General features: G+C 46.6%; 1 protein-coding gene across 1 annotated transcript in view; it reads left to right on the top strand.

Annotated features, from left to right (window-relative positions):
* Positions 1–25367, top strand: part of gpc6a (glypican 6a) — a gene marked incomplete at both ends in the record, with an annotated part of 128691 nt that overhangs the window by 3470 nt on the left and 99854 nt on the right. The window contains one exon of the mRNA XM_084446525.1: positions 22690–22848. Within this exon, the coding sequence (XP_084302651.1) occupies positions 22690–22848 (159 nt within the window). The remainder of the gene's footprint in view (positions 1–22689; positions 22849–25367) is intronic.

Genomic DNA, 25367 nt, shown 5'->3' with positions numbered 1-25367 from the left:
ATGCGCATGCAAGACCATTGTATTGCAAATACTTCTGTTCTTGACCACATTCCGCCTGTTTTGACCACCTCAAACTGTATTATACCCAACTCAGCTTGAGCATGGCTTTAGAAGACTGTGGAGAGGTGATCAAACCGCCCTCGTTAGAATACGCATGACGCCTTCCACAATGTGTAATTGGATATTTAATGTCTCCGAATAACCTTTGCATAAAAAACATCTGGCATAGCTATAGCCCTCGGGAGGTGGGACTGAGAAAGCACTCGGTTGTAACTAATAAGCAACACTCACACAGAGCACCTCGTACTGAGACGCAGAACACATCAGGCGTCAGGTGATAGCAGAGTTTCTATGAATACCGATTCCTCCATCAAACGCTGTGTCGGTACGACGGTTCTGGCCACAACATACTTGAGTTTGACAAATCCGCAGCTCCAATTTACATGAAGTTATTACTTTGAATGCTCTGTCCGCCTAGCGGTCGAGTCAGATTATCTAGAGGGAGGAATGAGTCTCCTTTTTTCGTCTGTGTGCAGACGAGCTATGGAGAGTGCAGGAAATTAACAATTCATCAAATGTTAAGTTCAATCTAGCTCTACTCTGTATTATCGTCCTCCCAATCGAAAGCTCACTGGCTTTGGTTGTCTGAGTGGGCGGTTGTGAAACTGAAAAGCTCTTTTTTAGGCCCCTCCTGAATATGGGGAAGTGTAGTGAAGAGGCCTTTCACCTTAGCAACTAGTTCAATATCTCATAGACAATAAGATGCCTTTGTTGTCTTGTTGTTGTCTTTTAATAGTAATAATAATAATAATAATAAGAAGAAGAAGTAGAAGATGATGAAGAAGAAGATGATGATGATGAAGAAGAAGAAGATGAAGAAGATGAAGAAGATGACGAAGAAGAAGAAGAAGAAGAAGAAGAAGAAGAAGAAAACAATCATATTTTATTAGTTTGATGCCCTTTACAGAGTAAAAGACGAGACAACAGTTGTCAAAACCAGAGAAGTAGACAACAGGAGGACGTTCACATCACAGACAGCATGGCGTTTCACTTCAAGAGCCCGCCTGAACCGGTAGTTTTTATTTTAACGAGGGCTTAAAAGGCGTAGCGGGAGCAGCGCAGGAGAACGCTGGGCCCGCCGCGGCGCCGGATCGGACTCGGCGTGACCGTGGCTGACGTTAGGGGATGGCAAGGTGGCCGGGGACGGAGTAGCGGAGGGGACGGTTGTACCGCTGGGGACGGTTGTACCGCTGGGGACGGTTGGACCGCTGCGGCCAGAGGAGATTAAACGCCGGGTTCGGACCGGACGAGACAGCGCCGTGAGCCTGGCTGTTCGCACCAGAAGTGCGTTTTCTCCACACCGGTAACCGAGCGACTCTCCTCTCCACTTCAAGCGCACGCTCGCCGCAGTAACACGCGGCGCCGAAAGTATACCGGCCGCACTTCACGACGCTTCCGCATCCGGTCCGAACCGGAATCAGATGCTGGGTCTTAATCACTAAGAGCCCGGTACTGTGCTGTGAGTGAGAAGGACTCTGAAACGTCTACTAGTTTCAAACCCAAAAAGTTCACTGCTGCCAAAGAAAATCACGCGTTGTTCATTGTTATCCATCATTCGTCCCCGACAGTCGGTTATAAAATAACACACACAAAAAAGCCAAAGTCTTTTAAAACTATGAGCTCAGTTTATAGTTCCCTTAAGTAGATCCTGCGGCGATAGTGTGCAGACTATCAGACTCAATGAAAAGGAACCAGGCCCTATTATAATGGCCGCCGCTGTGCCTGGCACAACGTTATCGTAGCTATTGTTCTCCGGGGCATTTGAAATACCCCACGGGCATTGAAGGAGTATGCAGAGTCTTGCAGATTGAGTTAGAGGTTAGCCGTAGTGTCAGGTTCATCAATAAGGAGCGCTACTTTGCCCTTGGCTGCCAGCGAACTCTGGAGTGTTCAAACTAGCACGGGGAGATACTGTTTTGTGTGTGAAAATCTCTTTCTCCTTGGTATTCACAAGATGGCCTGGGTAGACTTTATTAGGCGTTCTGAGGGGTGCTCATAGAGGTGTGTGTGTGTGTGTTTGTGTGTTTTTAGAAGCAGTGGGGGGTTGAAATATGTGGAGTGAGTTTGAAATAGAGCTGGACTGTGTGTTCAAAGCTGCCTGGTTGGCTGACAGCTCAGCTAAAATAGACCAGGTCTCCGGCAGCTCCTCTGCTCTTGTGCTCATGCAGTCAAAGCAACTGTCAACCAGTTCATTACATGCCAGTCAGCCCATAGCAAGATTTGCCCTTGAGGCACACCTTTGTGTGTGTGTGTGTGTGTGGTGTTTGTGTGTGTGTGTGTGTGTGTGTTTATACTGTAGATGTGTGTGTGTGTGTGCGTGGTGTTTGTGTACCTGTGTGTGTGTGTGTGCATGTATGTATATAGATGTGTGTGTGTATATATATATAGATGTGTGTGTGTATGTGTGTGTGTATGTATATAGAGGTGTATGTATATAGAGGTGTGTGTGGTGTTCGTGCACCTGTGTGTGTGTGTGTGTGTGTGTGTGTGTGTGTGTGTGTGTGTGTGGTGTTTATGCACCTGTGTGTGTGTGTGTGGTGTTCGTGCACCTGTGTGTGTGTGTGTGTGTGTGTGTGTGGTGTTCGTGCACCTGTGTGTATGTGGTGTTTATGTGTGTGTGGGTGTGCGTGTGTGTATATAGATGTGTGTGTGTGTATGTGTGTATGTATATAGATGTGTGTGTGTGTGTGTGTGTGTGTGTGTGTTGATCACTCACAGCTCCTCCCTCAGTGCTGCATGATTGACAGGCGGCGGTTCTCATGCGCTGCAGCTTAGTCCCGCCTCCCTCCGTGCGTCTGCCTCGGACCGCGGTGCCGTGGCCCTTTAAGGATGCACTGTTTACACCAGCGGGCTGTACTGGAGACGGACCGGGGGTGGTCTCAACGAGGGACTCAGGGGGTACGCTCTCAGGGGTACAGCGACAGGATCCCTCGTGGCATCACAGAGTTGCACTTGAACATTGCTTTCTCAGGAATAACGAGATCCTGCCTCATGTTTAGATTTCGGCTTAATTAGACATTTTTAAATCACAGCTTAAGACTCACCTGTTTTCACTGGCTTTCTGAGGCTAGTTAAGCCATACATCCCTGGCCCTGGTATGATTGTTTTAAACGGTGCACTTTTATATTCAGTATTGTTTGTATTTACTGTCTGTTTTTATTTTATTATATTATTATATACTGTAAAGCAACTTCGGTTGATTTTAAATGTGCTATATAAATAAAGTTGACCTTGACCTTGACCTTAATTAGGCAGAGGGGATTGTGGTCTGAAATGAACTAAACGGAGGGGTTCGTGGTCTGAAACTCGAACTTTGGTCAGATATATGCGCTGATGATTGGGATTGGAGCCCTTGGTAATTGCGAGAGGCTTTTCTCAAGTGATCAAAGATTAGTTTATTTAATCAGCATGCTGGAGGACTGGATAATGTAGTGACGCTTTAAGCTCTAAAACCTCCCGAGAGACATACAAACATAGGGCGTCTGAACAGTCGTTAAGTAAACACAGCCCAGATAGCAAGCGGATCAGGGCCATATGCAGGCCACATCTGGCCCTTGCGGCTTAGTTCCGGCCCATATATGGCCCAGATCCGCTTGCTATCTGGGAAGAAAGCCGAATGTTTAGTATGATTTTAACCTCGCAAAAAAATATGCTTAACGTGTTTCTTCCCAGCGCTGTGTTGCTTAAACCTCCAGACACACACTGAACCGCTGCACAATGAAATCTCACCAGGGACCTGAACGCCTGTGTGGGAACATTGAACACAGAGACCTGAACGCCTGTGTGGGAACGCTGAACACAGGGACCTGAACGCCTGTGTGGGAACGTTGAACACAGGGACCTGAACGCCTGTGTGGGAACGCTGAACACAGGGACCTCAACGAGTGTGTGGGAACGTTGAACACGGGGAACTCAACGCCTGTGTGGGAACGCTGAACACAGAGACCTGAACGCCTGTGTGGGAACGTTGAACACGGGGAACTCAACGCCTGTGTGGGAACGTTGAACACAGGGACCTGAACGCCTGTGTGGGAACGCTGAACACAGGGACCTGAACGCCTGTGTGGGAACGCTGAACACAGGGACCTCAACGAGTGTGTGGGAACGTTGAACACGGGGAACTCAACGCCTGTGTGGGAACGCTGAACACAGAGACCTGAACGCCTGTGTGGGAACGTTGAACACGGGGAACTCAACGCCTGTGTGGGAACGTTGAACACAGGGACCTGAACGCCTGTGTGGGAACGCTGAACACAGGGACCTGAACGCCTGTGTGGGAACGCTGAACACAGGGACCTGAACGCCTGTGTGGGAACGCTGAACACAGGGACCTGAACGCCTGTGTGGGAACGCTGAACACAGGGACCTGAACGCCTGTGTGGGAACGCTGAACACAGGGACATGAACGCCTGTGTGGGAACGCTGAACACAGGGACCTCAATGCCTGTGTGGGAACGCTGAACACAGGGACCTGAACGCCTGTGTGGGAACGCTGAACACAGAGACCTGAACTCCTGTGTGGGAACGCTGAACACAGGCCTGGTTCAAGTGCCGGAGCCAGACGGGGATCTTTCAGAGTTGCTCTTTTCAAAGCGCATTAACAGGCTGCGCCAAAAACACAGCAGAGAGCCGGTCTGGAGCCAGCATCCCTCTTCAGAGAGAGTATTTGATGAGGTGTGAGAGCGAGGTTAGAAATGTGTGTGTGTGTGTGTGTGTGTGTGTGTGTGTGTGTTGTTTTGTACAGGGTGTTACTCAAACAAGAACGAACCAGTCTGTGTCAGTTTGCAGCCCCCATCCCTCCCAGATAGCAAGCGGATCTGGGCCATATATGGGCCGGAACTAAACCACAAGTGCCAGATCTGGCCTGTATATGGCCCTGATCCGCTTCCTATCTGGGCACCCCCTCTTTAGACAATAGAAACATTACGGTTGATAGTTGAACTGTCCACATTCACGATCATAACACCGACACGATGACGAATGAAGAATGACAACGTCAGATATATCGATTTCTTCTCTATCGTACATTTCCCTTTTTTTCTCACCGCCAAGAGTTCCCCCAAAAAGCGATGGAGTACAGTCTATGTTGTCGGTCCGATCTCTCGGCGCTGTCGAATGTGATGGATTAAAGGCATATCCGGGGGTTGCCATGGAGAATCTGCCAAACCTCTCTAAGGCATCCATGTGTGAAATACACATGGCGAGCAGCCCCCCCCCCCCCCCCCCCCCCCCCCAAGCTCTGCTCGACTCCATATAGGGTGTGTTCAACGCTGTGTGAAAAGCCCCTGGGCCGGCTTACGGGGGAGACGGCCACAGAGCGCTTTCACTTTTCAATCAGATGCCGGCCCTACATGGGTAATGGAAGAGGGATTAAGGATTTCCAACCTCTCCAGACCTGCAAAAAAAAAACATACACAACACTCTGGAATAACAGGAAGAAGTTTAAATGAAGGCTGTGAATGTGAGTTAAGAGATTAGGGGAAGAGAGGGATTGAGAGAGAGAGAGAGAGAGGATGAGAGAGAAAGAGGAATGAAGGGGCAAGGGAGAAAGGAGAGAGGAAATAGGAGAGAGGGGGAGTAGAGAGGGAGACCGGAGGAGAAAGCATAGAGAGAGAGAGGGGAGTAGAGAGGACACAGCGTGAGTGGTGAAATCAAAGGGGCTGTGAGCGAGAGACCAGAGTGTCAGGTCAGGGAGAGAGGGAGAGAGGGAGAGGGAGAGAGAGAGAGGGAGAGAGAGAGGGAGAGAGAGAGAGAGAGGGAGAGAGAGAGAGGGAGAGAGAGAGAGAGGGAGAGAGAGAGAGAGAGGGAGGGAGAGAGAGAGAGGGAGAGAGAGAGAGAGGGAGAGAGAGAGGGAGAGAGGGAGAGAGAGAGAGAGAGGGAGAGAGAGAGAGGGAGAGAGAGAGGGAGAGAGAGAGAGAGAGAGAGAGAGAGAGGGAGAGAGAGAGAGGGAGAGAGAGAGGGAGAGAGAGAGAGGGAGAGAGAGAGGGAGAGAGAGAGAGGGAGAGGGAGAGAGATGGAGAGAGAGAGGGAGAGAGAGAGAGGGAGAGAGAGAGAGAGAGAGAGAGAGAGAGAGAGAGAGAGAGAGGGAGAGAGAGAGAGAGAGAGAGCTCCGTGGTAGGAGCAACAAACAAGGCCAGAGGTGACAAGTAATCCATCTGAACTCAAAGGGATTAAGACCATGGCTCCCAAGTGCTGATGTAATTGAGAAGGTGGTGGTGGTGGTGGAGGGGGTTGGTCAGGGAAGGAGAAGTCCGTTCTGCTTCTAACCCACGTTTTCATTGAGAGTCTGGGGAACAAGAGTCAACTCAATTACTGCCATACCTGCCACAGTCACTTTGTCCAGTGACTAGGGCTGGGTATCGATTCGAATTTCAAGAATCGATTCGATTCCGATTCACAAGGTTCAGAATCGATTATCACGATTTGATTCGATTCAATATCGATTCGGTTAGTGTTACTAAAACCTGTTTTGTTTTGTTTTTTAGCTGTAACCTTAATTACATGACTGTCAAGTTATGCAACACATCAATACTAGGGCTGGGTATCGATACTGATTTCCCAAAAATGAATGAATGAATGAATCATTGAATGAATTAATGAACTATTCATTCCTTCATGTATTCATTCATTCATTAAATAAAAGATCGATTTGGGGATTCATGAATCCATTCAGAATCGTTTGAGCCCATTTTAACCCAGCCCTATCAGTGACTTATTTGTTAGTAATTCAGGTGACTAAGCTGACTTACAGTTGGCACTTATTATTACAGTTATTTAGGAAGGGTCAACTGGTGTTACTACACTGAGTAAGTGTAATCAAGTAGCCTACTTTCCAAGCATTTAGCAGTATTCACAAATAGTATTTGACCAAGATTTGATTCCTACCAGCGGATAGGGAATGATGCCTGTTCACAATGTCAGTAAATGCTCAACCCAGATAGCAAGCGGATGTGTAATGATTCTGGGCCATACATGGGCCGGAACTAAGCCACAAGGGCCAGATCTGGCCTGTATATGTATATGGCCCTGATCCGCTTGCTATCTGGGAAGTAATGGCCAGTTATATAACGAAGATTAGGCACATCCAGTCCATTGAAAACCCAGGGGATAACACATTTCCCAGTATGAACCATCAGGAGCAACAGTTGTTTTGTAGGGATATTAGACGGTTGATCGCTGCGGCGTCTCTCATTCGACTGCCGAGTCTGGCGTGTCCTTCGGCGATCCCCCCCAGGGTCCCGCGCCGCACATCGACGACAGGCAGCGAAAAAGCAGCGAGCAGCATGGCGTGGCGGTAATTCCCACACGTGGATATCAAACTCTGGGTGTCAGGGATACAAATAAACCCCACCCAGGGGAGCTTTTTATTTTTGTTTTCACAACACAGAACTTGTCACGGTTGAGTCGGCTTGTTGTTGACTAAGCGGCGCGCTGGGGATTCCGCCGTAAACTGCTCCCGAGCACAAACACGAAATGTCAAAATCGCCATGGCAACATCTCCAGCTTGTCCAGACATCACAAACAACAGTTGTTGTGTTGTGTCTTTGTGTTCGCTGACGTGGAAAACTACTTGACTAGTTTTTTAGTTGCAAAAAAATGCCTCTTAACTCCTACTTTTCTAAAGAGAACAGCCTGTTTCAGTATCATATGGGTTTACAGATATTACTGCAGGAATCCATTTTATATAAACTGTAAAACACAGCATACTTGGTTGCATTATGTTTTTTTGCAAACAAAAAACTTAATTGTCCATGAAATTGGTGATTCACAAACCTGGATGGGAGATTCTCCTACCATATATCTCCCTAGCGTTAAGGACAGAGGGAGAATTGATTATGTTGGGAAGGAGGCATAACATCTCACCTTTTTTTTAGGCTAATGCTTAAACAGCGTCATAGTTGGTAGGCTGTAGGACGGGACTAATCTGCATTTTGGTGGTAGGAAAGGTTGTGACCAAACATGGGCAGGTTATATTGTAGATTTCCTGTGAAGACTCTAGATTGATGAATGACTGTAACTCCAGATTGTCATGACTGTGAATGATCATGCTGAGCCCTTAATTGGCATTATTACTGTTTATGTATATTAATTCATAGCAGAAAAGGTTTGCACCACTCATATTCACGGCCGTTCGCCCTCCGGGATCATACAGTACAAAACTACATTTTTTGACACAAGGACTATAGACAGGTTTCCTTTTCACATTTTCAGATGGTTTTATTTGAGTCCATTGTGTCCATGTTGACTATTGGACAGGCACAGCGTGCCAACAAAGGAGTTTTCAGAACCCTTTCAACGCAGAATGTCAGTCCGGGCGCAGTCCAGTACAGTACGCCTACATGTGCCTCAGCATGTCCACAGACACAATATGAAAAAGTGATTGAAAGTTCTTGAATTTTGTTCTTTATGCAATTTAGATTGATGATTTTTCCCCCCCTGCTAGCTACTCTAGGTCATCTTCTATAGGGGCCATCTTTTTGTTTTCCTTTCCCATCTCTGGTCTCTTCACTGCCCAGATAGGAAGCGGATCTGGTCCATATACAGGTCAGATCTGGCCCTTGTGGCTTAGTTCTGGCCCATATATGGCCCAGAATCATTACACATCCGCTTGCTATCTGGGTGGTGGCTCAAACATGGATAGACAGGATCTCATGTGAGCAGCTGATCTGATGGCTTGTTATGGCGTGTTTTATCCTTCCTTCTGTGTCACTGTGATCTCCCGCCTTGTGGGGGGCTGGATAAAATAGGGCATGTCCAGTTCTTGGTGAAAATTGCGTGTGTGTGTGTGTGTGTGTGTGTGTGTGTGTGTGTGTGTGTGTGTGTGTGTGTGTGTGTGTGTGTGTTGAGGGCTGTCTCTCTGACTGGTGTGTTGGGCTTTTCCCTACAGTGATGGAGCTGCTAAAGATTATACTCTCTATAATAGAGTTTCTATCCTCTGGCGGTGCCGTTTCAACATATTAGTCTACCCACCGGGGATGGTTTGAAGAAGAAATTTGATTCAATTCAATTTAGGAAGTGAAATGAACTTTCAAAATTGTGAGAAGTGTCCAGAATTGTCATTTAACACCCAGGGTTGTGTGAATATAATTTGGATGTGTGCCAGCACTGCTGCTAGCTGTTTCCTGCCACAGCAGGAAGTAGTAATTGAGTGGGATGGTCAGCTTTTTGCCCATGGCTCTACCTGGGGCTCCTCAGACTTCCAGCTGTTTCCTCTAGCACTGTGCCATGCACCAGTTATCATGCCACCGTAGTCACATTGAGAGCTCAAAGCCCACCCCCTCCCTCCCGCCTGTCTCTCTCTGTTCCACATCAGCTGCTGAGTAGCCAGCCAAAGCTGCTTGTCTGAGCTGTATTGAGAGAAGACTGTTTTGTCGGCCATGCTGTTTCTCAAGTATTCTCCTCACAGTATGCAAGGCAGCTAAAGGCTGTGACTAGGGTTCAGCCCAACCTGCATTGCAGTATTTATATAAGGTATCTTTACCTTAAATGTATGTATGCATGTAAGATGCACTTTTGGGAATCGGAAGCAAAGGTTTTGGTTTTCACAGCACCCTGAAATTGTTTGACCAATTGAATGAAGGAGCTTCTGGAATAGAGGAGCTTTTTGGCAGACACCGAAACCAGGATTGAATTCCAGACCGTTTTTCTCACTCATATTCGGCGGGAGGGGGAAACCGCTCAAACAAAATCCGTCCATGAAGCCGGTGTATTTTAATGGAGTGCACGCATCGCTGGAGACACTGGCTGGCGGGCTCGACTCAAGTGCTCGGCCAATAAGATGTTTTACCTTTGACATTTACCATAAGGGCCTCCAACCTGTCGGTGCAGAGTGTGACTTCTAATTAGTGTTGAGGGGTTTAGGGCAGAGAACTGTAAAAATGCTCATAAGAGCGTTAATGCGTAAAAAATGGACTAGGAATTACCGGGAATGGAGTAGTGAGCAGACCCGGGAGATTGGGTTTATGAAATACCCAGAGAGAGGCCATAACCTATAATATCAGAGGACGTAGAAGCAGTGGGTCATGCATTTAGTTGGCATGAAGGCTTATATAGACGCTACTGGTGTTACCGTTCCTGTAAAATTAACCTATAACGCTTATAAGATGCAACCAAAGTAAATTAGAAGTTCGTGAACCGTAGGCGCCGACGCCATGGGCGCCTCAGGGCCCGAGCCAGAGAGAAAGCCAATGCACCCACTGGAAAAATGAAAATGTGCTTGATAGGTTTGCTATACTGTATATGCGCCAGCATACTGTTTACATTGGTTGGATCGCAATGCAGCCTTTTTACAGATAATTTGTGGCGTCGATTATGACTTTCCGTGTGTTTCGTGGTGTGTATCGTGATCTCCAATTCCTGTAAACATTGTGTGTGTGTGTGTGTGTGTGCCCCATATTAGATACGGTTGTGATTAGCATGAACCAATCTCGGTTTGAGTGGATTCCGTTAGAATGATCAGACATCCAGACTGATGCGGCGTGGAATAGAATGTGAGCTTGCAAGAAAAGAGTGGAACTTGTGTAAAAATTGTCAACAAAGAGCTTGTAGCCGGCGACCAGCAACTGCGTGTTGATCAGCTCCATCATCGACGCCTAACTGGGCCCCTTGCCATTGGTTTCCTGCAACTTTCCCTCTTAGACAAAGAAAAAATCCCAAGTATATCCGTTCCTGGCGTCCGCCAGCACAAAGAGATTATATCCTCGGCGAACAGGCTCCTTTCACATACAGTATATTGTTTGAGGCCAATACAGGCTTTGGAGGCAACTGTTCTCTTATTAATGGCCTGGCTAACGGCTTGGCTCCACTGGGTCCGTTCCCAGATAGCAAGCAGATCTGGGCCATATATGGGCCGGAACTAAGCCACAAGTGCCAGATCTGGCCTGTATATGGCCCTGATTTGATTGCTGTCTGGGTTAGCGTCTGCATCAACCATCGACTATCAGACGCTAAGGAAATTAATCCATTTAATTAATGACAGCAGTCACTGCGTTCGATGCCTACGTCCGACGTTAGAGAATCGCCAAGGTTAATTTCGTGATTTTTGACGGACGCCGACAGTCGACGCCAATGGACGCAGTGGAGCTGAGGGGTCAGGAGATAGTTCCTTTTGCAGGCTTTGCACTCTTCGTAGAGTGGCTTTATTGTACTCAGACAATCCAAGGCCGGTGTGCCTCTCCTGTGCTCGTTAGCAACATCCACCATCGAGCTAGTGAGGTGAATCCCAGATAGCAAGCGGATCTGGGCCATATACAGGCCAGATCTGGCCCTTGTGGCTTAGTTCCGGCCCATATATGGCCCAGAATCATTACACATCCGCTTGCTATCTGGGATCCGTAAATGCGGAGAGTACTTAACCACACCCATGTACAGTAGATGACCAAGGACGTGAACGCAAACAATGCCTGCAATGTCAGATCAGCCCACGAGGTTGGAGGGCGTTGAGTAGTGAGTGGAGCCAAAGTCATCGGTGTTTTGAATGATCGTCTGTAAAATAGAGTCTATAAAAAAGCTGCAGGGCTGTGTTTGTAGTTATCCCTGCGATCTGAAGTCCCGGTGTCCAGGTGGGTCGGAAGGTGGGCTGTGGTGGAGTTATGTCTGGATCAACATCATTCCATCTCTCTCCAGATGCGCTGGTTGGAAACCCGGCATGACTGCTGCTGCTACTGCCTTTCTCTCCGCCCCCCCCCCCCCTCCCCCCCCTCCCCTCTCGGTCTTCTGCTGCTGGCAGAAGCTCTCTGGGGCTTCGCAGGAGGACTAGGCCTCTCTCCTGAGGTGGTCTCTCTCCTGCTGGGGGAATGTACCTGCTGTTGTGATTGTATCTTGAAATAGATTGCATCACAAGAATCATAGCTTTCCAGGTATAAATGGCTTGAGTACCCACTTAAACTCAACACATGTACAGTACAAAGCCTGACAGCCTTCCCAGATAGCAAGCGGATGTGTAATGATTCTGGGCCATATATGGGCCGGAACTAAGCCACAAGGGCCAGATCTGGCCTGTATATGGCCCAGATCCGCTTGCTATCTGGGTACAGATGGTGGTGATGATGTCAGATGATGGCTGTGGAGCTGTTGGTGCTAGACTGAGGGTACAGAATGCAATATCAAAAGCGATGCTCTGGTCTAGCTTAATATGGAAGGAATAATTCTATATGATCATCATCACTGACATCATCATCATCATCATTATTACCATCATATTACATCATGATCCTTCGTCATCGATCATAAGTTGTTATAACCATTTATATTCCAATGGGAATGATAGCCTATTCCTTTGTTAAAATTGATTACTGGAGGCATTTTTGTCACTGCTGTGGCAGCTTCAAATCGTCAAAGTATTCAGTGATCAAAAGTGGTAGAAGGACCAGCAATCACGTATTCCAAAAATGGATACTTTATTGCTTCAAAGCCACATAATTTACAGGCAGGTCGATGTTTCAGCCCTCCGGCTGTCTTCAGCATAAGTATTCAGTGATGCAAGGAAAAAATGCAGTGGTACAGTAGCTGAAAGCTGTCTCTCTCTGCCTGTGGCAGCCTCTGTGCATGTGAGTGAAAACAACTTCATCCTAGACGTGACGAACCCTTATCTCCACACCTCCCCCCACAACACCCAGTGAACCATCCTTTAATCCATCCATCACTGTCACGCCCTCCGCCAGCTCTGGAACTTATTTGAAAGTTAGGGAAAATCCTTTATCGGCTTCCAAGTGTGGTAACATCTGGTGAGACTGGGTGGTGGGAATTCTCTGTGTCATCTTGTTTGGACATATTCAATTTGGGTCTTGCGCCCCGATGGAGATGGTTGAAAGTGGGCGATTTGGGCGACTGGGAGAGAAATCCAGATGGCGCCGCCAAGCTGAGATCAATGGAGCCTAAAGCATTATTCCCCCCTATCGCACATGCAAACAGATGTGATTGAACACTGTAAATGGGGTATGGAACTGGCACTGGCAAGACAAGACAGCTTCCAAGTGGTGTCCCAGATAATTTATCATGTACTGTGCATAGAATCAATTACTGTATGTTTGAAGGCAATGCAAGCAACAAGACGTACCATACAGTGCTTGTAAAGTACTTAAAAACTTGTTCAGATTGTTATTGGAACAATAATTCCAGAGAGGGCGTGGCCTATGGGCAAGCTGGAGATGTTGCCATGACAGTTTTGATATTTCATGTTTATTTGTGCTTGAAAACGATTTACTCGTGTCGTGCCTATGACCGTACAACCAATGGTATATTGGCGATATGCCACAATGCTCAAGTGAGTTATTGCTCTTATACAACTGTTACATCACCGGTAAACATTGTGGGGTATATACCAACTATTTCAGTGTCTTTTATATTAATTTTAGTGAACTCCACCAAGAAAGGCAGTTCCTAAAATATAACATTGCTACAGTTTCAAATGGTGAACATGGTCCCTAAGGAAACAGTGATGCCGTCCAATAGTTGGGTTTGGAACTGTAGGTGGAATGGAAAGTGTCTATTACCTTTTCTTTCAGTATGTTTCCATAGCGACGAACAACAAGCCCTAGCAACCAAAACTAATGCCAGAGTTTGATAGCCATGAACGAAGTGTGCTGCATATATAACATGCAAGTTATCAATTATCCAGTTGTCAAAACTAATTGGCATCTATTTTTTCCAATTAAATATGACGTTTGTTTGGTACGTTATTAGTCTGCCTAGTACAGTAGCCTTTTATAGTCACACTGAATCAAGTGATACCTTGCTTGCTGTGAACAACAGTATGTTAGGCCAGTTCCATACAGGTAGCTAGTTTAGAAAGCTTTTGGTAAATATATCGAGATATTGTCCCCCAATTAATTTTGCAGTAAGCAAGCGGAGCCAGAGCAGCATGCAGGCAAATACCACAGAGATTATTACGCTGCGTGTCCGTCAACGTATGGCGGAAGGCGTGTCTGCCGCACGCAACTACAACCAATCACATTGTCCGAAACTGCGCTCACAACAGCCAGTAGATTCTCCGAACCTGCTTGCGCGCACTATTTTGAAAACCCACCCGGATTTTCGTTTAGTGCTGTCATGGATGCTAATCTGGTCGAACGTGTGGCGATCGTCTATGCATTGTGGTTGAGGCAACGTGAACGTGGTGCCCGCAGGTATTGGGTACATCCTATCCTGCAAACAAACAGCGATTGTCCTCCATCTTGGTATCGAAAAATGTGAAAATCCCGCCTTGCGATGACGTCTTTCTCCGTCAAGACATCTGATTGGTCGGCAGCTCCAGCAACACATCTGAAAGTTGAACATTTCTCAACTTTCGACGCTAGCAACGCAGGCAACGCAACGCACCAGGACAACAACGGAACCAGAATGCCATTCGGCTGCAGCCATTCGGTGGCATCAGTCAATGTTGACGCATCAAACGCAAGCGCGTGTGAGTGCAGCGTGTATCACTCACTGATGCAACGTTCAGAAAGTTTTGGGGGAAACATTGTAGCAAGGGGCATCCTAGACCGGCAACACAAAATCAGATGAGTTTGTGAGGCTGCTGCTGCTCTCCAGAAAGTTGAGCCACATTATTAGACATCGATAGAAAGCTAGCAAGCTATATTATTAATATGTGGCGCAGTAATAACTCAAATAGCAGGGTAAAGACACTTTACCTGTGGTATATCATGAACTCGCCCCCTGCGAGTGTTCCCATGACAACCTACTTCAAATAACCTTGCATGGAGCATCACAGACCAGCCCCCTGTTATTCAACAAACTTTCATGCCCACGCCGATACTGTTCTGGGCTCTCTGACCTCTATTGTAGGTCACGTCAGTCGGATGAAAGATGCCAGAGACCATCGACACAAAACACTGATGTCCCAGATGTGACACAGTGGGAGGGGGGGGGGGGGGGGGCTCTCTCACATAGAGGAGTCATTCATCCGGTTTGGTCTAGACAGAGGGGGGGGGGGGGGGGGGGCAGACAGGCGGACAGGGAACGAGAGGACATGAGAGGGAGAGTGAATGAGGCACAGGTAGAGAGAGAGAGACAGAAAAGGAGAGGGAATTGAGAGAAGGGCGAGGGGGTACCAAGCAAGAGAGAAAAATAGGAAGAGAGAGATAAAGAGAGACAGAGAGAGAGAGAGAGAGAGAGAGAGAGAGCCAGGCACAACTGTCTCTCTGTACCACTGTCCATGGTGCTGAAATGGGCTTCACTTTTGTCCAGAGGGGGAGAGAGAGAGAGGGAGAGAGAGAGAGGGAGAGAGAGAGACAGGCAAGCAGACAGGGAGCAATTTAGAGAAGAGCAGGTCCAGGTAGATAGAGAGAAAAAGAAAAGAGGAGGAAAGGGAGAGAAACGAGGAGGGGAAGTCAGCACAAAGCAAGAGAGTTGAAAGAGAATTGTAAGTAAATAGAGAGAGAGAGAGAGAGAGAGAGAGAGAGAGGGAAGGAGGGAGGGAGGGAGAGAGAGATATCTACCAGGGTGGTGGATCAATGCTGGCTGTAGCACATGCTGCCCCCTCTCTCTCTCTACCCATGTTTAGAATGTTAATGAGATAATGGAGCTCTTGCCCTGCCGAAATCTTCAGAGAGGCCAGGAGCGTTGACCTGGGTCCCTCGGCCCCGTGTGTCTGCACTGGGATGATAATGAGTCTCTGAGCTCTCCTCTCCACCGAGGACCAGAGAGAGTGGGGGGGAGGGGGGGCACAGCCAGTCTTACACCGAGGTGTTCCCGAGGGTGGCAGAGGGATCAGATGGCAGGTCGATGGCGACGAGCGAGGGTGATTCATCCGGCAGGGCTCGCGCCGGGTTATCGAGCGCCGGAGGAGCAGTGTGAAAACACCGGTCCCAGGAAGACAAGCGAGGCGGAGATCTGAGCTGATTTGTTGTGAAATTAGGCTCGGCCTCCTCGCTTGATCCCTGTTCCTGAGAGAGCGCGTCGTCTCCCTCCGAGTTTCCGTTTGACCACCTGTGATCGGTGTCAACTGGAGCTTCCTGGTTCTTCCATTGATCTGCTTCGGTGTGTGTTTTACCTGTCGTGGATAGCGGGGGTCTACCGACGAGGGAAACGCGGCACGGACCCCGCTTAGCCCACGCTGACGCCGACACACCTCTGAAATACCGTCGATGGAGGAGACCAGGATGCAAAGCGCCGTGGTCCATATTATTTCCACTTCGAAGACCTAGTTTTGCAAGTTTTTCTCACATGAACTTTTCAGCGGAAGCCGATAGGACTGGCGGGCACCTCCCCCCCTCTTCAAACGCTGGCGAGAGTGGCTAGGGGACACCGCTAGATGGCACTGCCCATGTAGCCAGTGGACCCTACGGACAGGTAGACTAGACTAATGAATACATCTGGGAGTTGATCTAACTATTTGCCATCGAATTTGAACGGGCGCTGGGCCTGTTCTGCTCCCAGAACTACCCCGGACAAGAAAACTGTCAAAAGAGCTTCCTCTATATCTTATAGTCTTCTGTGTTGAGATTCCGCCCGCCAATTAAAGATGCTTTCGTGAAGAATGTCGACGCAGAGTAGATCCCTGTGGACGCGAAGGCCGCTCAGGGAAACCTTATAATCTTATTTTAAAGCTGACGAGCTTCGATGAAACCCGGAGGCAGTGGTGACCTATAAAGACACAGTTTTTATAATTTGAAGCACAAGCACACCCAGTGGGACACGTACTGACAACCTTGGTGATGCTAGTGGCAACCCTCGTAATGTGGCCACACCTGACCATTGGGTTTCTGGCTAGCTGGTTGTTATTCTGTGTAGACAGAATATATATAAATATATATATATATATATATATATATATATACATGCATATACTATAATTATATATATATATGCATATACTATAATTCTCTCTATATATTTTTTTTTTATTTATTTTTTTTATTTATTGATTTATTTATTTATTTATTATATATATTGAACAGACCAGTTGACTCCCATCGTTGAAATGCCAAAAAAAACCAGCACATTTCTCTTGTATACATTTTGATTCGTTGATATAATTCCCTCATCAATCTATTTCATTTCAACACTTTTAAAAAGAGCTCAGTTGTTTTACAGAACAATCACCCATTATCCACCCTGCAATTACTGTCATGTCAACTTGAATTGGAGTGTCTTATTGCAGACAGAGACAAGCTGAAATGTCTCTTGCAGAGAAAGACAATGGGCGCTGTCTTCTCTTTGATCACTTATGTTTCCTGTCTTTGTTTTCCGGGCCTTCTTGGTGTTCTCACAAAACGCATGCCTCAGAGCTACGTCAAAAAAAGATAATCCACTTAATTGGAAAGCTTCTTTTAGAGAAATGATTTCTCCATCAACATCTAACGGGGCTTTTAACATCCTCCAGTGCCAGAACAGTCTTGCATTTTACCTCAGGTAAAAGAAAAACCTATTACAAAAACCGGAGATGGAAATGGATTTCTTGCCACTGTTTTGCAGACCACAAAAATAAACCTGCAAATCTGAATTCCAGTTCCAATATTCTTTCAGCATGTTGTATTGCCTTAAAGATGAGGTCGTCGGGGTTTGTTAAAGGGTTAAAGGTTCACTCTGGCCTCATGGTGTCCATAGGAGTCACTAGGGGAGGTTCTGTATGGTGTCTTAAGGAGATGATTGACAGTCTCAGACACCTATCAGAAGCCCATCTGTCAGATGTCAGCTTCCTGTCCCGCCCCCAGGCCTAATTCCTGGCAGCACAGTGATTTACTATGACAAGCCAGCAGCCAGGGCCTGACAATTGTTTAAATGATACTGTGACAACTTGGGAGTGAAACTCCTTAATTATATGATTTATATACAGTGTTCATGAACTGCTCGTAAACCATATTCATATTCAGCATTGAGTATAAGCGTCCAGGACTTTGCTAGTGTGGGAAAAGCAACGGGACGAATACTACGTCTCATCCTGCGTCTTTCAGGTGCGAGACGTTATTCAAAACCACACCCCGTTTCGTTGAAGGCCGTAATCTGTCAGAGCGCATCACATTTCTCGCCATGGAACGTTTACAGTATGCGAAAGTTCCGTAATGCCGACCTCATGTACAGCCGCTGTCGTGTAATGCCTTTACTCATCCAATTTGGGCTCCCAGATAGCAAGCGGATCTGGGCCATATACAGGCCCTTGTGGTTTAGTTCCGGCCCATATATGGCCCAGATCCGCTTGCTATCTGGGTTGTGATTACCATGACTATGGACATAGGTTAGGGTTGTTGTTGTTGTTGTGGTTTCTGTTGTTCTGTCTTGTTTTATGTGTGTCTGACTTTTACTGTTATGTATGACATTATGTTGTTACTCTTCTTGTATATTGTGTTGTTTACTGTATACTGTTTACTGTCGCCAAGGGCCCCCTCGAAGACGAGATGGGACATCTCAAGGGGTATTTCCTAATAAAGAACTTCAATATAAATACCCTGCCACCCCCCCCCCCCACACACACACACACCTCAATAAATATTACAAGTAAATACGGCAGACAAAACACATTTAATTGAGATGGAGGATGACATTTGCTTACAACAACGTTCCTTGGCTGTCGTTCTACTGTAGTTTCACCCCCAACATCATCATGGACGCTCTCACTCATTATTAGAGAGCAATTGATCTACTTCCCAGCGTTGCTGCACAAAGAGCTCAAACATCCTGTTTTCTGTTTTCCAACAGTGGAGACAGTTGATTAAACCCATGTGTCAAACCCTTACATTGTAATCGCAAAGTGATGATTACACCAGTTTGGGGAACATGGCGAGCGCTCTTGAGTCGGGCCAGCCTGACTGATTGCTTGTGTTAAATGGGCTTTGTCCTGCCATATTCCCTCTCAGCATTCCACACATTGACTTGGCCTGCGTGAGCAAACCCACTAGGCCGCAGTCAGCAATTCGAGTTAATTACAACGCTATGCTTCAATCATGTTCTCCTTCCCAAAGATAATGATCCCGAATGATCACACTCATCTGCGCGACAATGAAATGCACAAAACAACTAATATGTGATTGTCCTTGTAAGATGCGCCGGGGTTTTCTCATGCCTCACTATGCTTTGATTAGAAAACATTCGAACCGACGCCAGAACGCTTCACCATGAAATCCCCCTAGGAAGATTACTTTTCGTCTTTAATTATCTTGCCCTCTGCAATTACATGTATTTCCATCTCAGATCGTCTCCCTCCTAATGGGAATATGGGCAGCAGTGTCTCTCAACATCTGTTGTTGAGCTGATGGAAATGAAGCAGCTGTCAAGGCCAAGATGGCACGCAAACACCCCGGCTTCGCCCGGGTTGGAAATGAACAACTTCAAATCGACGGAACTTTGATCAAAGATTCTTCTGTATAGCCAACAAGCCCATGTTGGCAGTTTGCTGTATGATTTATTTAGACACAGATGAGAGATCACTGTATTTCAAAGGCTGGTTGTTGCCAGAAGCAGTTTTTCAGTAACTATAGAGTACTGTATGTTTGTAGATGTAGAGCATCTCATACAATTACTGTAATTGCACAACCCACAAAGACTGGAGACTGACAGGGGAAGACAGTAGAGTGAGGTCACCCATTGTACATGAAAAACATCTCTTGATCAAATTCTTCCCTCACTACCGCACTACGGTCACGTGTGTTGGTCATGTTCCATTCGCCATGGATACAGACGCATGAAAAAAAAAAAAGATGAACGATGAGCTCGATCTTCACCACACTCCGCACGTCTGAAACCCCCCCAACTGGATTACGTTTCCCACCAACGCGTCTGACCACACAGCATTATCCCGCCACTCCCAACTGACACTCTGCCAGTTTGTTTGCAGGCATTGTGGTGAAGGGATTTCAGACATAAAAGAGGAGCTCAATCAATTTTGTCTCGCTCGGCTTCCAGGCGTTGGTCAATCATCTGCGGGAGATGGCGGTCGGGATAGATTGAAGGGCTGCTGGCTACGGTTACCATGCCAGCTTCAGACAGTGCGCTCTTGAGTAAGGCTCTTAAACGCTGAATCGACACGCCGTTTTAACACGTCTTAACGTGCTGCTCGTTTTAAGCGTGTGGTGTGATTGTTGAGTGGGGGAAGAGGATTGAGAGGAGAGCAAAATAAATCAATGCCGCCTGCTATACAAAGAAAGTGCTATCCTCTTCTATTATTGCTAGGAGAGGATTCGGCCCGATGAGCTTTATTTAAACTGGAGACATGGTGATATGGCCACCATTCATTCCCATTGTAAAGCTCACTGGGCAGATCTTGAACAGAGACATTTTGAACAAGCTGTTCCAGCAATCTGAAGTAATGACTGGTTGAGTGTTCTAAAATGGCGGTTGTTTTGCATGCTGCAGAGTGCTTCTTTACATTAATGCTCCCGAGAACATATTCTTTGCACATTAAAAGGCTCTGCTTTTTTAGCTTAGAACCACTGCATGACACATCACTGTGTAACCACTTTTATATGGCTGTTCGCCACCCTTTATCGGTGGGGAGTCAAGCACTTTGGCTGGAATGCTCCGGAATTTATAGTGCTTTGCCAAGCCTGCTTAGCTTCAAAGCTTTTCCCCCGACTGCAGGGGCTTGGAGTCGAGCCTAGCCCCCCTGAGATTTCTGGGGAGTCGCTCCCTTGTCACTGTATTTCTGCTTGCTCCCCCGGGTTTTAGGATTGGCCTCTATACAGTAGCATGCCAGTCCTTTGAAATAAGGAGAAGCCATCCAAATTCAACATCTATTAATTTTAATAGGAAGAAGCATGTGAAGGTGACGTTTGTAGAGTGTTGGAAGTGTGTGTGAGCACTAAGGGGAAATAGATAAGCTACAGTGGTATGATCTGACACACTGTAATCTGTGTGTGTGCCTGTAGGGTTGTGTGTGTGTGTATGTGTGTGTGTGTGGTGTGTGTGCGTGTGTGTTTGTGTGTGTGTGTGTGTTTGTGTGTGTGTGTGTGTTTGCATGTGTGTGTGTGTGTGTGTGTGTGTAATGTATGTGCGTGTGTGGTGTGTACGTGTGTGTGATTGTGTGTGTGTTTGCGTGTGTGTGTGTGTGTTTGCGCGTGTGTTTGCGTGTGTGTGTGTGTATAGTGTGTGTGCGTGTGTGGTGTGTGTATGTGTGTTTTCTTACAGGCATGGAGTAGACGCCCATGCCATAGAGGCCAGTGTTGGCACATTACTGCTGGCGGTGCGCTGGTGTCAGGTGGTGAGGCTGCTCCAGGCACAGAACCAGGATTCTGCCACACCCGAGGACGATGAGACTAGGGATGTGCACATTTTTCATAGTCGATTAATCAGTGGGTGGTATGAGTGATTAATCGATTAATCATTTTTTGGACGACATTCGAAAGATTTCCAACGTTTTCAAATTAGTGTTTATTTGAATGAAAAAAAAAGTAAACACCACAATTCCATTGATTTTGACACTGTAATTCCATGTAATTTATCCCCCATTAGTTCAGTTCAATTTAAATATTTTTTAAAGGACGTGTTTATTGGGAAAAAAAGACCCAAAATCGATTAGTGACCAAAAAATCGACTTTGACCATCATGAACGATTAATTGGACCCACCCCTAGATGACACAGCATTCTCCCAGCAGCAATCCATCACTTACTGTCACGTCAGAATGACTTCTCGTCTGGGATTTGAGGTCACTTAATCCTGGGGCTGGCGTATCGTCTACACACGTGGGTGACAAGTGAACGTCATTTTTGCAGCAAATTCAGAGCTAGAAAATGAGTGTGATAATGTTGCAGACAGGATATTTTATCACAGGGAGGTGGAGGGATATTCAATCACAATAGCTGTGTTCAGAATCGCTCCCTCGTTCCCTCACTCCCTATTCCCTATATAGGGTTCACCATGTAGTGAACTACCTAGGGAACGGAGAAAATGTAGGGTACATGCACTGTTCCCTGGAAATCAAGGTGAAAATAATAAATAGTGGACTATATAGGGATGCAAATTCTGTGGAGAATTCGGACACTACAAACAAAATGGCTGACGCCCTATATAGTGCACTATATAGTGAATAGGGAGCGATTCCGAACACAGCTAATGTGTGATGGGGGACATGCGTCGCTTCTGAACCCTAGGCGGACATGTTCTCACCTCATCTCACTCTAGTGCTGAATTTGCAGAGAACTGACTTTTACGTACAAAGATGATTTATTTTGGGGGGATTTGGCACAGAGTACACTCAGGTGACTTTGTGGGTTGTGCAATTACAGTGATTGTACGAGATGCTCTACATCTACAAACATACAGTACTCGATATACAGTTTCTGAAAAACTGATAATGGCAACAACCAGCCTTTGAAATATAACACATCTCATCGCTGCCTAAATAAATCATGCAGCAAACTGCCACTGAGCATCCTTTGTATATACAGCTCAAATGATGGGATATTTCTATATGATTTTAAGCAGAATTCATAGGTGAGATCCAAGCTAGTTTTCCAGTAATGGTATCTGGGTCTTGGGCTTCATCAGAGTTCCCATCTGTTCCTGTGTTCTGGCGTGGCGGCCCTGTGCACGCCGTCCCATTGGCCCCGCCTACTTCCTGTTTGATACAGTCTGTTCTGGGATTCCAGAATCACAGGAGAGCATAAATCAATCGCTCCCCCAGCCTTTTGATGGCTCGACTCTACTCCTCATGCGTGTGCGTGTGTGTGTGTGTGTGTGTCCCCATCCCCAGGCGAGCACCTGCGCGTCTGTCCCCAGGGGTACACCTGCTGCACCTCCGAGATGGAGGACAAACTGAGCCAACAGAGCAAGCTGGAGTTCGAGAACCTGGTGGAGGAGACGAGCCACACGTTGAGGACCACCTTCGTCTCCAGACATAAAAAGTTTGACGGTAAGACATCTGTTCAAAAGTACAGTTTGTTCCCTCTCCACTGCAGGCTGATCATACTCCAGAGTCCATAGCCCCTTCATAAAAAAAAACTATTTTGTCACTTAATACAATATGCGTTGCTCTGTTAACGCAGATTTTAGACTGAACGAATGTTCATTGCAGAGATAAAAGTGCTTCGTCATCAGGTAGAAAGTTCTGTGTGAAACGATTCGTCTGTAAAATGACTGAACTGACAGTGATGATTCGGAAGCGTGATAGCAGATGAAAATCACTTGATTCACGCTACTGACTCTTCAAAGACTCTTTGATCAAAGCAGGTACTGTTGAGAGTACACTCTGATGCTGTTAGGTTCATGCTGTTAACCTCATCAAAATGAACAATTCACTCATACTTTCAAAAGTAGCAGCAGCAGATACAACGTATTAGTCTGCTAAACATTCTTCATTGATCTGGAACCCAGATAGCAAGCGGATGTGTAATGATTCTGGGCCATATATGGGCCGGAACTAAGCCACAAGGGCCAGATCTGGCCTGTATATGGCCCAGATCCGCTTGCTATCTGGGAAGAGTACTTAATAGAGCCAGGTGATTGAGCAGGTGTCTGGCGGGCCCTGATTATGTGGCACCAGTACCATGATCTTATGGCCGTTTGGGGCTCTAGCAGTGAATTGTAAAGAGAGGTTGCACTATTGGAATATGGGCCATTAATACCAAACAAGAGGTATTAATAAACCATGATGTTAGGGTGTGTGTGTGGGGGGGGGGGGTTTGATTATGGCAAAAACGTGGTCATACCTGCCGGTTTTACCTTGGCGAGCAACATTTTTGTTGGCAATAAAGAAACCATAACAGACAGACTTCTTCCACTTAGAAGTTGTTGGTTTGTTCGGCTTCATCTGGCTTTCATCACAAACCTCTTGAGATGGCGCCATGTTCACTGGAAGAGACTAGGATTGTCGGAGAAGCTGCAGATGCTATCGCTCAAACTCATTTCTTCTTGTTTTCTTGTTGAAGCAACTCTTGGTGCTGCTCTGTTTCTTCTTCCCGAAGTCCATCAATGATTAATGCTTTTGACTGGTTGGACTGGACTTGGACTGGACTTGGACTGGTTGACGGTATGTTTCAATACAGTATGTGCTTTTGTTCTGACCTGCGCCGTGATTTGATGAATTGTGAGGTCATCGTGACCCTTTTCTGATGATGTGTGACCCCTCTGCCTATTAGATGTCAAGCCACTGATTTTTACCCAGAATTCTCCACTATTCATTGGTCAAGTCTGAGAGCACTTATGCGGTAGCCTTAATCTATCTGGAAAACGGACAGGAAAAAAACATATTTACCCCTCTGACAGGCTCAACATCTCACGGCATCTCAGCTCATACTCTCCTAGTTCTCAGATGGTAAACATTGATCTTAAGATTCTTCAGTTGACTCCGTTCCAATTTTTGTTGGTTCACACTCGGTTTGCACAGTATGTTTTATTTGCTTTTCCTTCTAGTTGGAAGAAAAACCCAACAGCAGACAGCGTGGACTGCTGCTGGGTATTTCCCCCTGACGCTATCTCCTTGTAGCCTGGCGGTATCTCCTTGTAGCCAGGTGTTTGGTCACCCGTGCTCACTGACTCAATCCAGTTCTATCTTCCATGGCCGCACGCCCACGGTGCCAGGCCATTGAACATGCCAGTCTCACTCTCTCCTCGCGTCAAACCTCGTGGGGTTTGAATCCAGCCCTCATCAATTTTACATGCCCTCATTTCTGTCCCTAGTTATTTATAGGGCCCTATTTAGAAATCCTTAACTCCTACTTTTGATTACCGACCATCCGCTTCCCGGAGGCCTGTGGGCTCTGATGCATTATTGAGTAATCCTTGCAGCTGTAGTGTACTGTACGTCACTGTTGCATGATGGGATTATGGCAGAACTTTTTTGTTTTTTTTGTTTTCATATCATCATCATCATCATCATCTTTGTTCATCTTCTCTTGTTTGTTTTCATATCCTCCTCCTCCTCCTCCTCCTCCTCATCATCATCATCATCATCATCATCTTCTTAGTCCATCTTCTCTCTGTTTGTTTTCATATCCTCCTCCTCCTCCTCCTCCTCCTCATCATCATCATCCTCATCATCTTAGTCCATCTTCTCTTGTTTGTTTTCATATCCTCCTCCTCCTCCTCCTCCTCATCATCATCAGCTTTGTTCATCTTCTCTCTGTTTGTCTTCATATCCTCCTTCTCCTCCTCCTCATCATCATCATCATCGTTGTTCATCTCCTGTTTGTTTTCATATCCCCATAGCGATGAGGTTGGTCCTGTTCCAGTCTACTGGATGTTCCTCTCTCTCAGGCCAACTGCAGCTCTGGGACATGCAGCTGTACTTTGGTTTGGTTTGGGAAGATTCTCTCAGGATTGATTTGGCTCTCTGAGAGCATTAGCGTTTTGTAGTGTTCAGCAGTGGTCCATCTGGTGCCCTTACCTGACCTGAACTAAGTACTGCAAATTAGACCAATACTTATGCCAAGG

The sequence above is a fragment of the Borostomias antarcticus genome (assembly GCF_949987555.1).
Source record: "Borostomias antarcticus genome assembly, chromosome: 12".
In the NCBI taxonomy this organism is placed as follows: Eukaryota; Metazoa; Chordata; class Actinopteri; order Stomiiformes; family Stomiidae; genus Borostomias; species Borostomias antarcticus.
The sequence above is the reverse complement of the archived record's forward strand: the minus strand, read 5'-3'. Positions and strand labels throughout refer to the sequence as shown.